This window comes from Eulemur rufifrons, chromosome 1 (genome assembly GCF_041146395.1).
Source record: "Eulemur rufifrons isolate Redbay chromosome 1, OSU_ERuf_1, whole genome shotgun sequence".
NCBI classification, from domain to species: Eukaryota; Metazoa; Chordata; class Mammalia; order Primates; family Lemuridae; genus Eulemur; species Eulemur rufifrons.
Genome location: NC_090983.1, coordinates 29,977,327 through 29,992,158, shown reverse-complemented (window position 1 = coordinate 29,992,158; position 14,832 = coordinate 29,977,327). Strand labels below are relative to the sequence as shown.

The following is a 14,832-nucleotide window of genomic DNA, read 5'->3' as shown; positions in this document are numbered from 1 at the left end:
ATCTGTTTTGTGGTGATGAAGTGATGAATCATCTGATAAACAAAAGCAAATGATCTTTTTGGCAGAAAACAAATATGAGAATGGAATGCTCAATAAACAAAGATATTTCCCCTATATTAAATCCATTATAATAAAATAAGAAAAAGGAAATATGTAACTTTTTTCAGAAATGTCTTCAAAAAATTGTGAAACATTTGCTATTTTAATCATTGTTGAGTTGAATGCCTTTAATATTAATATGTGTGAAACTTTCAATTTAAATAGGAACTACTAGATCTCAGATCTATTCTTTTTTAAAAAGAATACTTTATTACTATTAAAATTGTGATATAATATGAAAATACCCTATGAGTCATGGTTGAGTCTTTTACTGCTGAAACTCTAGATCTCATATTATAATTTTAATTCCAAATAAATTAATAATTATTAATCCACTTTATTACTCAAACAGAAAGAGTAAAAGGAGCTGATAAATGAATATACAAGTCAAAACAAGTCTCTAAAAACCTGAAAACACAGTACCAAATATAGTTCCTATGAATGCTAATAGATTAATATTAAGAAATAGCTTCCATTGTTTGACTCTTACTATGGAAAACATAGGGAAGAACTAACTGAGATGAAGGGTAGAGATTACACAAAGATGTTTTTTTTCCTTTTTAATGCTTTTAGTATAGGCAGGGCATAGTAGCTCATGCCTCTGTAATCCCAGCACTTTGGGAGGCAGAAGCGGGAGGATCACTTGAGGCCAGGAGATTTTTTTTTTTTTTTTTTTATTTAATTTTACAGAATCAAAGAGTCTAACAGTATATCTTGTTAGATACAGTATGTCCTCATAATGTATACATTATTTCTTGTACAATGATATGAAATAATATGGGAAATATTCATGATAAATTATTAAGTGAACAGTGCAAGTTAAAAACAATAGTTTCATATTTTTTCCCCACCCCCCCTTTCCCGAGTCAGCACCTTCAAGTGTTACCACTCCCCAAACGGTGCGCAATGCACTCATTGTGTAGGCATACCCCCATCCCCTCCCCCACCCCCCCACCTCAGTCTGATGTCCAATTGGTGTCGTTTCCAGATTTGTATTTAGGTGATGATCAAGGAAACCAATTTTCTGATGAGTACATGTGATGCTTGTTTTTCCATTCTTGGGATACTTCACTTAATATAATGGGTTCCAACTCTCTCCAGGAGAACCATAGAGATGTTGTATCTTCATCATTCCTTATAGCTGAGTAGTATTCCATGGTATACATATACCACAGTTTACTAATCCAATCATGTATTGATGGGCATTTGGGTTGTTTCCACATCTTTGCTATTGTGAATTGTGCTGCTATAAACATTTGGGTACACGTGCCTTTGTTACAGAATGACCTTTTTTCCTTTGGGTATATGCCCAGTAATGGGATTGCTGGGTCAAATGGAGGCCAGGAGATTGAGAACAGCCTGGGTAACATAACGAGACCCCTTCTCTACAAAAAAAAAAATATATATATATATCATTTATTTATTTTAGTATTATATTGCCATAAGAAAAAAAATGTTCCTTGATACATAACAAGTAAAGAGATCTCAGATATTGATTAACTTGAATTTAAACTAGAGCAATTAAACTTCAAAAAAGCTGCTTTCCACCAGGAGCGGTCACGCCTGTAATCCTAGCACTCTGGGAGGCTGAGGTGGGAGGATCACTTGAGTTCAGGAGTTTTGAGATCAGCCTGAGCACGAGTGAGACCCCATCTCTACTAAAAATAGAAAAAAAATTAGCCAGGCAACTAGAAATAGAAAAAATTAGCTGGGTGTGGTGGCATGTGCCTATAGTCCCGGCTACTTGGGAGGCTGAGACAGGAGGATCACTTGAGCCCAGGAGTTTGAAGTTGCTGTGAGCCAGGCTGATGCCGTGGCACTCACTCTAACCCAGGCAATGAAGCGAGACTCTGTCTAAAAAAAAAAAAGAAAAAAAAATAGGTGCTTTCTTAAGAGAAGAAATGTCCCATTCTTAAAAAGAAGAAATGTCTCAAAATGTTTTCACGTTTGTAAAGAAGAATGTAAAAAGAGAAAAAGCTAATCTTTAAACAAAAATTTCCTGTAATTTCCTTTTTTCTCTTGATTAAAGAATTTTTCTCCACTATAGAATGTAGAAGTCTTAACTTTCAATTAACTTCCCAGCCAGCATGGTAAGTTCATTACAGATGAAAGTGAAGTGGTTTTCTTTCATGTTTCAACTTAATTTTAATTAGTGTATTCTGTGTGTGTGTGTATGGTTACATGTTGCCTTGGGCAAGATATCATAAGGTCTAAGACAACAAATATAGTTTTAATCTTGTTACATCCCTGCATAAAAACTTTAATTTTTACACAGAGTGAAATCTAAATCATTGAGCTGGTCTTCAGGGACCCATTGTGAGCTGGCTGCAGCTTATATCCTTCCAATCTTACCTCTTTGCTGCTTCTACCCTAGACTGGTCAAATAAGTCATGGTCTCCTCAAAACAGAGGCAAATTTCCTCAAGAGCCAAGCTTTACCTAAGGCATTCTCCTTTCAAAATTCTTCTCTTTTTTCTTTCTGGACACTGAAATTCTAATTCAAGGCCTACCTCAGGTACACTCTCCATTGGATACCTTCCCTAACTATAGTGATTACATGGTATGTCTCTGTAACTCTCCCCATTCAGTGAAACTTTTCCTCTTTTAAGAATTCCCTTCTTTGTTCTATTTCTTTTCCTTTATTTATCTTATGCTTCAGATATGCCTCTTCAGCCCTGAGTCCTAAAGAGGTTGTTAGAGTAGGCATTCAAGTAAAAATACATAGGTGTGAAAGTCAAATGTGGCTAGCTGTTATAAATTTTGCTTTTCTCTTTTGCTAGTTAATTGTGTGACCTTTTGCCAGTTACTTAAATTTTTTGAATCATAGTTTTCTTTTCTTTTTTTTTTTTTTCTTGAGACAGAGTCTCACTCTGTTGCCCAGGCTAGAGTGCCATGGCATCAGCCTAGCTCACAGCAACCTCAAACTCCTGGGTTGAAGCAATCCTACTGCCTCAGCCTCCCGAGTAGCTGGGACTACAGGCATGCACCACCATGCCCGGCTAATTTTTTCTATATATATTTTTAGTTGTCCAGCTAATTTCTTTCTATTTTTAGTAGAGACGGGGTCTCACTCTTGCTCAGGCTGGTCTTGAACTCCTGAGCTCAAACGATCCACCCGCCTCGGCCTCCCAGAGTGCTAGGATTACAGGCAAGTGCCACCGTGTCTGGCCTGAATCATAGTTTTCTAATCTGTAAAATGAGGAGAATTACATTTGCCTTGCAGTGTTACTTTGAGAATTAGAGATAAAAGATGTAAAAGCATAATACTATATACATCACAGCTGCTCAACAAATGATTATTATGATTATTATGCAGACTTGAGTTTAGTCCCCATTCTACTGATAGCCACCAAAAGGGAGCCCTGTATTAATTTGTACTTTTAGAACTGGATCACATTCTTGAAGTTCTCATTACACCATTATCAAGTAAGTTGGACCTACCTTGCCTCCCATGGGGATTCTGAAGGACATCTTACAGTACTATGAGATTCTGGAAACCAGAGATTCTGAACCAGAGTTTCTCAACTGGGGACAATTTGCAACCCTCCCTCATGGGGACATTTGGCCATATCTGGAGACAGTTTTGGTTGTCACAACTGGAATATGCTCCTGGCATTTACTGGGGTAGAGGGTAGGGATGTTGCTAAACATTCTGCAATGCACAGGACAGCTCACAATAACAAAGATACATGCAGTTCAAAATGTCAGTACTGCTGAATTTGAGAAATCCTGCACTAACCTCATCATCCTATGGACTCTGAAAAGCCAGCCCAATGTAGTAAAAAAAAAGCCTAGGAATAAGGAATTTTGGTTTCTAGTGCAATTTCTGTCAACCACAAGTAGTGTATTATAGGAAAAGCTAACCCCTCTGGATCTCAATTTATTTTTAATAAATTGTCATTTAACTTACTCCTTTATCCCCTATGTTTCCTACAATTCAAATTAGCTCTGGAGCTGCACTTTCCAATACAGTAGCCACTAACTACATATGACTATTAAAATTAAAACTAAAAATTCAGTTTTCACTTGTATAAGCTACATTTCAATTGTTCGATAGCTACATATGGCTAGTGCCTACTGTTTTGACCAGCACAGATGTGGAACATTTCCATTATTGCAAAAAGTTCTTGTTGCACTAGTCTAGAGGCTTGGTTAGATTCATATTAAGGCCTTGATTTTTAAATATTTAAGACAGAGGCACTGAATTACATGAACTCTATGGTAACATCCAACTCTTCAGTTCTGTGATACTACAGGAGAATACATAATCTACTTTAATAAAATAATCTGTAAATGGGTGGCTGAGTAGTTTTGATAACACCCACATTCCAATCAATATAATCATCATGAGAGTGCTTTCATGAGCATATCTGACACTGTAGCTTAGACAACTGTATGGTACTCACTGGAAAGGTATGGATAACACTTCTGGTGTCTAGGAACTTGGAAGACTCTGAAGTCCATCCTAGCAACAAAAAGCTGAACAAACTAGGCTAGGTGCCGTGGCTTACACCTGTAATCCCAGCATTTTGGGAGGCCAAGGCAGGAGGATCACTTGAGACCAGGATTTAGAGGCCAGCTTGAGCAACATAGCGAGACCCCTGTCTTTACAAAAAAATTAAAAAATTAGCTGGATATAATTCACATCTATTGACTACTTATCCAACAACAGCAGAATACACATTCTTATCAAGCTCACATAGAACATTTACCAAGGTAGACCACATTCTGGGCCATAAAACCTACCTTAATAAATTTAGAAGAATACATATTATATATTGTCTGCTCTCAGACTTGAATAGAATTAAACTAAAAAATCTATACTAGAAAGATATGTGGGAAATCCCCAAATACTTGGGAGATTAAACAACAGACTTCTAAATAACACATGGGTCAAAGAAGAAATCTCAAGAGAAATAAAAATATATTTTGAACTATGTGAAAGTACAACTTATCAAAATTTGTGGGATGCAGCAAAAAAAGTGCTTAGAGGGAATTTTATAGCATTGAATGTATATGTCAGAACAAAAGGAAGATCTAAGGTCGATAATCTAAGCTTCCACCTTAGAAAACTAAAAAACAAAGAGCAAATGAAATCCAAAGTAAGCAGAAGAAAAGAAATAACAAAAATTAGAGCAGAAGTCAATGAAATTAAAATAGGAAGTCAATAAAGAAAAGGCATGCGGGTTTTTTGAAAAGATCAATAAAATCAATAAGCCTCTAGCCAGGCTAACTAAAAAGGTGTGGACAGAATGGAGATAGCTCAGATAGGATTTAGGAAAGGGGAGCTTGAAGAACAAAACCTTGGCCATATGTCTCCAGCTCTGTCTGAAGGAAACTGTGCTCAAGCTAGCAGAATTGAGTATCTCTTTCAATTGGCAGGTTGCCTATTGTGGAAATGGTTGCATGCAGGCTATTATACAAGATGACACTACCCATCAAGTTAATCTAATTAATTTTACTTTTTATGACTCATGATGAAAATGCAACCCTGAGAATATAATTTACTTCCTTATGCAGTTCTTTCTATGGGGAGATAATGCCCTGACCAAGAGAGATGAATAGTTCAATTGCCTCAGCAGGTGTATTTTTCATTGTTAATTAATTTCGTGGTATTTTAAGGTTATATCTGTTGAGGTGAACTGACAGTCTTAACCCAGTCATCAGCTGAGAAGCTATTTGAGTGCAGCACCATTTAAGTTAATGTGGAGGCCTTTTGTCATAAAAATCAGACCATAAAAAGGCCAGGCTATTTTAGAAGCTGCTGGGTCACACAATCTTATTTTTTAAAATCAGCATGGTAAATGTGTTTACTTGAGGTTCCTTAGGAGAAAAAGTAGCTGTAGCTTTATTGTTGGAGAGACACCTAAGTGTTGTTGAAGGGCCCACTCATGAAATCAAAGCTTATCCCCACTCCTATCAGAAGCCTTTGCAGAGGAAGAATATTGGCATCTAGCTGACACCTGGATGCTGCCTAAATGCAGCAGAATTTACCAGACTCAAGAAGGGGCTGGGGCCCATATTATTCTGTGAGGATAATGGAGACACTGGAGGGGAACGGTTTAAAGATAGGACTTTGGGGAGGGACAGAAGGAAAATTGAGGAGAATTGGGGGAACTAGGAAACTAGGGATTGTCGAGGAGGGACATCTTATTTGAACCTGTGCAATGAGGTATTGTGATTGTTGCCTGTGTGTGGTATAAGGGAAAGAGTTAGCTAAACATAACTCCTGATCTCCCCTGACTCTCTGTTGCCTTGGGAGACTTGAACCCTTTAGCAAAAGAACTGCTTAATCCTCTATTGCAATCTAGTGTGCATTTTGTCTGAGGAAAAAAGAAAAGGAGATATTAAACTGGGATAATTCTTGTTCACAGAAGTTTGGTGGGCACCAGCCTTAGTAGAATTATTAGACAGAAAAGAGGATCAACTAGCAGACTCCCCAGAGACAATATGGGTAAGTTGCCTGATTTTCTCCTCCTTAGTGCATAACTTCAGCTCTCCTATTGGGTTGAACGGATGGATCTGCCACACAGGTTACATGTTTTAGTCCTTTGTGAGGTTGCCTAGGGTAAGTCAGTCCCCTGGAGTTTTCTTACCTGCTGGTAAATCCGAGGCCTGCTTCTATGATTCATATCAAAGCAAAATACTGTCATCCTTTGAGTCTCACTAGGGATAGTTAAGTGGCTTCCCAGATGATGTATTTATCTCTTTCTAGCTGTAACTGCAATAATGTCATGTGTGGGGATTTGATGCCTCTATGTAGCAATTGGTTTGGTTTTGTGTCACAGCCACAGACTACACCTCTTCAGTATCTGTATCATTAGTCACAAGGGGAAGAAAATGAGAATAGATGGATGAATCTATGCAAATCTATCAGTACTATCTTCAAAACAAACCAAAGTTTCCTATTAACTGTAAGAACCTTACTACTGAAAGTGTGGACTCTGAATCACAAGTGTTGGTATTTTGGGAGCTTGGTAGATGGCTGACCCACTGAATCCCAACCCTACTGCTTCAAAAGCACCATTTTAACAACATCCCCAAGTTATCAGTATGCACTTGAAAGTTTGAGAAGCACCGTATACAATATTATCAACCTTTGTTTATGGACAACACATTTCTTTTTACTCTAATTTTGTAATTGATTAAGTTTATGTTTTATAGTGCTAGTCTTGTGAAGAGTCCAACATGCTGTAAACTAACAGTTTATAGGAAATCTGGAGATGTAACAGTATAGAGACATATAATAAAAGAGGTAATTTCATTCATATAGTCTGCAAATATTAGTATTTCTTTAGCTCCTTCTGTGTGTAAGACACTATTCAAGGACCTGAAGATATAGCAGTGAGCAACGTCCCTGTTTTCATGGTGCTCACATTTTAGTAGGAGGGAACACACAATAAACAAATAGTATGTTAGCTGGTAAGTGGTTACAGTGAAAAATAGAGTAAGGAGGAACAGAGGTTGCTATTTTATAAGGAAGAGTCTGGGAATGCTTTATCATAAGATGATTCTTGAACAGAGACCTGAAAATTGTGTGCAGACATCTGGGGAAAAATGATCAGATAGAGGGGACAGCATGTGAAAATCCCTGAGGCTGCAATGTGCTTTGTGCATTTGAGGAGCACCAAAGAAAAATGTCATGTCTTGAGTAAGATAAGGGAAAGACAGACTAGTTGGAGAAGAAGTCAGAGAGGAAAATGTGGTAGGAAAACAAAGTAGGTCTTTGCAAGCCTTTTTAAGTGGGTTGGGGAGCCCTAAGAGGGTTTTTAGCAGAGAAATGACATCTTATTTTTATGTTAAAAGATCACTCTGCTATGTTGAGAGTAATCCGTGGGTGGGGGAATAGTACATAGGCAGAGGCAGGGAGACAAGTTGGAAGATTATCACAATAATCCAGAAAAGACTTAGTGGTAACAAACTAGAATGGTGGTGATGTGGAGAAATGGTTAGATGTATTTTAAGGCTATAGCTGAAAGGATTAGATTGGATGTAAAGCACATGTGAAAGATGGCAAGTACACTTTCTAGGTTCTTGGAGTGACCAAGTACAAGAATGGAATTGGTAATTACTAAAACGGGAGATCCCACAGGAACTCCTCCCCCTCCTGAAAGTTTGACGTGTTAAGTTTCACATGCCTGCTGGACAAAAGGAGAAAAGATGAATGAATGTAAAATTTAACTTCAGTGTAAAAAATTGAAGGCATAATTTGCAAGCAACTACTCTCAACTCTACCACGCTGGAATGAAAGCGGCTATTGACAGTAGTAAAGGAATGGGCACAGCTGTGTTCCAGTAAAAGCTTCATAAGACGGAAACTGGAATTCCATCTAATTTTCACGTATCACAAAATATTGTTCCCATTTTTATTTTTGTTAATCAAGTTGTAAGCGGGATGGGCTGAAAAACCTAAACGTTTACTCCTTGGCTCTTTACAGGAAAAGTTTGCAGACCATTGTTATAGATGAAACAAGATGGGACGTTAGTTGATCATTTTTGAAGCGGGCGGTAGTATATGGGTCTTCATTATATTAAGTTTACTTTTGTATATACTTTAAATTTTTCATACTGATAAGTTTTTAAAATGTTTAACAAAGGTGATTAGTCCTACCCGGTTTTTCCTCCCTTTCACAAAACAGAAAGCCTCTGAAAGTTGTTGATAGCTAGTAAGCCTTTTGTTTTTTTTCCTGACCTAGGAAAACCCTTTTGAAGCCTTTAGTGGTGGTAAAATAAGCTCTTTGGACTGACATTTGGCGACGGCGAAAGTACGAGGCACAAACACGATTAGGGAAAATGGTTTTTTCCTGGGGGGGAGGGGAAGAGAGAAAGTGAGTGTGTGTGTGTGTGTGTGTGTGTGTGTGTGTGCGCGCGCGCGCGGATTTCCTTTTACATTACTATAAGAAATCAAAACAAGATCCCCCTTAGCTATCACAGTCGGGTTTCCCGCCCACAGAGGACTAGCGGAAATGACGCCACCAGCCGAAATCTCGGTGGCCGGTCCCCAGCAGGGGCGGAGCGTAGACGTCAGCGCGCCTGCCCTCCTCCTAGTCCAGCTGGGGGAAGGCCGACTTCAGTGCCTGGCCTGGGGCCAGTCGCGGGTAGGGTTGCAGGAGCCCTGTCGACTGCGGCTGCGCAGGTATGTTGGGGCGGGGCTTCAGTTCATCCCGCCCCTCTCCAATCTACGCGATCATTGAGCCGCGGCCGCCCGAGGGCCGGGTAAATCCTTAGCGGCAGGAATGATTAGCCGAGGGGGCAGCCCCGCCCCTGGCTCCTCCCGGCCCTCGCGCCCCGCCTTTCTGTCCCGCCCGCCTGGCTGCGGGGTGACACGGGGCTTCGCCTTGGGAAGGGGGTGAGGGAGCAAGTGAGGCGGCGGCGGCGCGGCCCCCGAGGTGAGCGTGGTGAGGTGAAGTGGGTCGTTGGGGAGAGGGACCCGGGTGGCGAGAAATGGAAGTGCCCGGGTGCTTGGTGGTGGAGGGGTTGTAGTGAGGGGCGACTGTGAGGGGGCGAGGCTGTCGCGGGTGTGTCCCGGTACAGCCGGGCTGGCATGGAGCGCGGGGTCGGGAGACGCCAAGCTCGCGTTGCCCCAGTTCTAAAGCTTCTCTTGGCAGCTTGACACATCTTAAGTTTGCCTCTGTTTCGGCCGTCTGGGATGCGAGGAGGAAATTTAAAGACCCCCGAAAATAGCTGGAGGCTTTCCCGGGCTGTTTTCTTTGCCGGTGTGTGCGTGTTGGTTTCTTCCTGGATGGAGAGGTAGAAAGGCCAGGTGGGCAGGTTGACTTTCACTCTCCGAGATTTGTTAAAACAAACAAGCCAGAAATTCCTCACCCCTCCCCCAGTGCCCTGCCCTGCAACACAGCAAACATTCCCAACAACTTTTAAGAAGCAGACTAGTTTGAATCCTAACTGAGAAATCTGAAAAAATTAAAAAATAAAAGCAGACTAGAAAATTCTAAAAGATTTCATGTGTTTGAAATATGACTTTGAAATATGTGCCTTTATGTGTGTAGAAAATATGAAGTGGGAAGGGAGTCTTTTTATTATCACTGGATGCATTTTTGGTTATGAGTAGTATGCATGCATTTTTTTGTGCCTAGAGGATTCTATGATGTGACATTTTGTTAGCTGTGATGATTTCCTGAAGCACAAGTTTCTCTGAAATGTAATCAGTCAGTGTAAAAGTTTAGCCGGTTGTTAGTGAGAAAGTGAAGCAGATAAATCTTTAGTTTCTGATAAGTCTAGATTCTTAGATATGGCTTCTTTTTCTAACAAACCTTTGGGTCTTTTTCCTTTATAGATTTATTTAATTGCCCAACTACCATTGCTGAAGGAAGATATGTTGAAGTACTGCTGAAATTGCCTTTTATTGGCCAGAAGACAGTCCATTTGTTTCACTTCTTTTTGTTTGCCCTACTGCTTTGAGCTTTACTGTAACGGCTGAAAAACTTGGAAAATAAAATGAACATGCTGTGGTCTTGAACATAATTTTTTTGAGGAAAAATTAAAGTGCCAGAGTGAAAGCCAGAATGGCATCCAGAGAGAGGCTCTTTGAACTTTGGATGCTTTATTGTACCAAGGTAATCACTTTCCTTTTTATTTCTGTGCTTTAAAATAATATAAAATTTTGTGACTGGACTTATAATCACTTTATTTAATGGATAATAGTGTATTCATTCATACTGATTACTCCAAACTTAAAAAAACTTAGGGGATTTTCTGTTTTCCTTTTTTTCAGGTTTGAACACATATTATATTGACATACTGTTAAAAACTAGGGTGAGGTTTTTATTTGATACTTATGATCCCCCCAAAATCCCAAAATTATATAAGTAAAACTATGCTCTTAAGAGAAAAATATTTTTTTGTTTGTGCTTTTCTTTTTCTCCTACAAGTGAAAGTGGGATAGAAGAGATTTTTTTGTGAGGAGGGCATTAAACATTTTTCTCAAAATTAACCTTTTAAATTGTATAAAAAGGTTATTGATGGAGGTTCTTACTATATGATTGCTACCATGTTAGAACTTCATGAGCGTTATCTAATTTTATCCTCACTACAATCCTGTAAGGTGAGTATGATTATCCCCTTTTACTGATGAGAAAACTGATGCAGGAGTTAAATGAGTAGCTGGTAGCAGAGGAACTCAGTACTTACAGACTCAAGTCCATGCTTTTATTCACTGACTTCTTAATATGTTTGTTTTTGCCATGCAAAAATTTTTTTCCTCCTTGTCTCTATATGGACTTTTATATGATAGCTTTGATTTTAGGTTACTGAGAAGAGCACTACTTAAAAACATGTTTTTCAAGTGAGTAGCTACATAACTACTTTGAAGGTACTGACAAGGGTCAGGGAAACACCCGTAATCTACTATTTAAGTTAATTTAAATCTGTGTGGTAAAGTTCTCAAGTCACAGCTTCTGTATGGGCATTATCCCTTCAGGCTTCTTTTTTAATACTTTTAGCTCTTTGAAAAGCAAATTATTCTTTAACAGTAGTCTCATTTATCTGTAATATTAAGCTTTAGAGATTACACTGGAATTTTCTTTGACTTCCTGGTCTGATATTATAATTACTAACGGGTGTATACTTTGAAATGTTTAATATGGATTTTTAAAATAGCTTTTAGTCTTGTGTAATTTAATGCCAGAAATGTCTTCTTAAAAATAGACAACTCTTCCAATAAAAAAGGAATAGAATTCACCAGACACTTTTGAAAATAGTCACTAACACATGGTAGCCAAATATTGAAATAATTTTTAGTACAAATGCCCATAGTTTGAAAATGATTTATTAAAAAAATACATCAAACTTACTAGGTTTTACTGTTTTCAGAATGACAAAGGTAAATGAGGCTGCATTGTCTAATTAATTAGTTATGTTGTTTTTAGGTAGATTTAATATTTTATTTAAATAACAGTGCTTAGTAAAAAGATAATATAGTTCATTGGCATACAAGGGAATTTTATTTGTTATGATGTTTAAATATGAATCCCTACTCTTTGAAATGTCTATCAATAATGAAGGCCTCTCATGGTCAAGTTTTGAAGTCTATCTCTTCTTGGACAGGCAGATAATTTAGGATTTAAATAATTTGTGCACTTGAGATTTAAATTTTTATTCACTTGTTTTCAAAGGTTAGTTATTTAAAATCATGATCTTATGTTTCACCAGTTCACAAGTAAGCTACTTGTAAGCTAGACAACAACTTTCTTTTCGGCAAACACCTTGAATCAGGTATCTACCAAATACACTCAGAGATTTAAATCTCCTTAGTGAGGATGATTACCAAATACTATTCCCAGTTGTTCTCTATGCTCTCTAGGCTTATATTGTTCCCACTCTAACATTTAGCCCTTCAACTCACTTGACTTTTTTTTTCCACCTGACAAACTTTTAAGACTCTGTAAAAAAAAAAAACGCTTGTAATGAGCTTTCAGACAACTTCAGGACTGCTCAGATCTTACAAGAATGTTTTCTACAAGTTAGTTCCAAGAGCGTCTTAGACCTTCCTTTTTGTGGGTTTACAATTGTAGCGTCTAGTTTTGGCTCTGCCATTCTGTTTTGTAATCTTGAGCAAGACTCACCTCTTTGGGTCTTAGTTTTTCTCATTTGTTGAGTAAGAGTGTATGTGTGTGAGAGAGAGAACACTTGTCAAACTCACCATTAAGATTTTTGTTTTGACTTCTGAAGGACAAGTATAGTTTTTTTGTCCTTATTCTGTGGAATGTTACATGGAACTTTTTAGTTCTTTTTAAGCTTTTATTATGGAAATTTTCAATCATGTACAAAGTAGAGAAGATATTATAGTAAACCCTTTTGTATCTGTCATCCAACTTCAACAATTATCAGTTCATGTTCCGTCACTGTTCATCTGTAACCCTCAATTTCCCGTCTTTACTCCTGAATTATTTTAAAGCAAATCCCAGACAATTTATCTTCTCTATAAACATTTAAAAATATATCTAAAAAATAATTCATGGCCGGGCGTGGTGGCTCACGCCTGTAATCCTAGCACTCTGGGAGGCCGAGGCGGGTGGATTGCTCAAGGTCAGGAGTTCGAGACCAGCCTGAGCAAGAGCGAGACCCCGTCTCTACTAAAAATAGAAAGAAATTATATGGACAACTAAAATATATATAGAAAAAATTAGCCGGGCATGGTGGCGCGTGCCTGTAGTCCCAGCTACTCGGGAGGCTGAGGCAGTAGGATCGCTTGAGCCCAGGAGTTTGAGGTTGCTGTGAGCTAGGCTGACGCCATGGCACTCACTCTAGCCCGGGCAACAAAGTGAGACTCTGTCTCAAAAAAAAAAAAAAAAATAAAAAAAAAAAAAAATAAAAAATAATTCTTCTTAAAAACTCACAACACAATAATTCTTTAAATTATCAAACGTGGTCAATGTTCAAAACTTTCTGCTAGTGTCATAATCTTATTTTCCCACTGTTGGGTTCAGTATTGTTTCCCAATTTGTTTGGCTCAATATTTAAACAAAGGATACACATTGTATTTTGTTGAAAATGTCTGTTAAACCTTTTAATAATCTATAGGTTCCCCCTCACCACACTTTTTCATCCCTTGCTGTATATTTGTTGAAGAAACCAGGTTTTGACCTTACAGTTTGTATTTTGCTCATTGAATTCCCTTGATTTCATTTAATTGTTCCTTTCTTTTGGGGTCTATAAACTGGCAGATCTAGAGGCTTGATTGATTCAGGTTCTATTTTGGGTGGGGAAGGCAAGAATAATTCATAAGTATAGTGGTCATCAGTGATTTTTGCATATATGTGTTAATTATTAAGATATTACAACACTGTATAACCCTATAACTTCTTCAATTATGAGTAGAACACATAGCAAAGTGTCCTTTCATCAATGTTTGATGACAGTTCCTTAAAAGGGAAAGCAGGTAGCATATATGTTTGGTTCTCTTTGTCAGTTTTCACAATGATAGCTTAATTTACTAACATCTTCCCAAGGTGATCGATTGTTTTTCTTGAGTATCAAGTTCATCTTTATTAAAGTTTAAACAGTATCTACTGTTTTGCTGCCCTACGTGGTTTGCTGCCTACACAAAACATATACATACCTGATTAAAGAAGACAACTTTGAAGATTTATGAAGGACTGCTTCAGAGCAGTACGGTTAAGACCCCTCCATATTTGCCACAGTGTTAACTTGAGTACAGGTGTTCCGTTGAGTATTAGCAATAGGTCAATATAAAGGTACCATTGCAGTGTTTCTGTGTAATGTAATGTTTTAAAAATTGCCATTGAACATTATAAGAGTTTAGCAGGTGTAGTAGGTAGTAGGACTACCTCAGGAAAAAACCCTTGGATAATACTGGTTGGTCAAAGGAATGCTGATGGAATATGTAACTATGTATTCTATTAATACCTATTAGTCTGGGTTCAGTTGCAAGCCTAAATACTCGTGATTAAGTCCTTTAAATAGAATTAAAATACTACTTTCAGTTTTTAGCAGGTGAGTCCCCATATATTAAACTCCGTATTTGGAAAGAATTTGGGTATAAAACTTTGCAGTTTGTTTTTTTTAATTTTATTTTTCATTGACAATAATTGTATATATTTAGGGGTACAGTGTGATGTTTTGATACATGTATACCTTGTGGAATGATCAAATCAGGCAAATTAATGTATCCCTCAGCTCACATACTTATCATTTCTTTGTGGTGTGCAGTTTGTTTTTGTTACCAAACTTTTGAGATCTAACTTTTTACTTTAGGA

At 37.9% G+C, this 14,832-nt stretch overlaps 1 protein-coding gene across 1 annotated transcript in view; it reads left to right on the top strand.

Annotated features, from left to right (window-relative positions):
- The first annotated feature begins 9,470 nt into the window (after positions 1–9,470).
- The window catches only part of NBEAL1 (neurobeachin like 1), a 148,971-nt gene continuing 143,609 nt past the window's right edge, over positions 9,471–14,832 (top strand). Inside the window, exons 1-2 of the mRNA XM_069468588.1 lie at positions 9,471–9,500; positions 10,392–10,671. Coding sequence (XP_069324689.1) covers positions 10,621–10,671 — 51 coding nt within the window. The 5' untranslated portion in view covers positions 9,471–9,500; positions 10,392–10,620. The remainder of the gene's footprint in view (positions 9,501–10,391; positions 10,672–14,832) is intronic.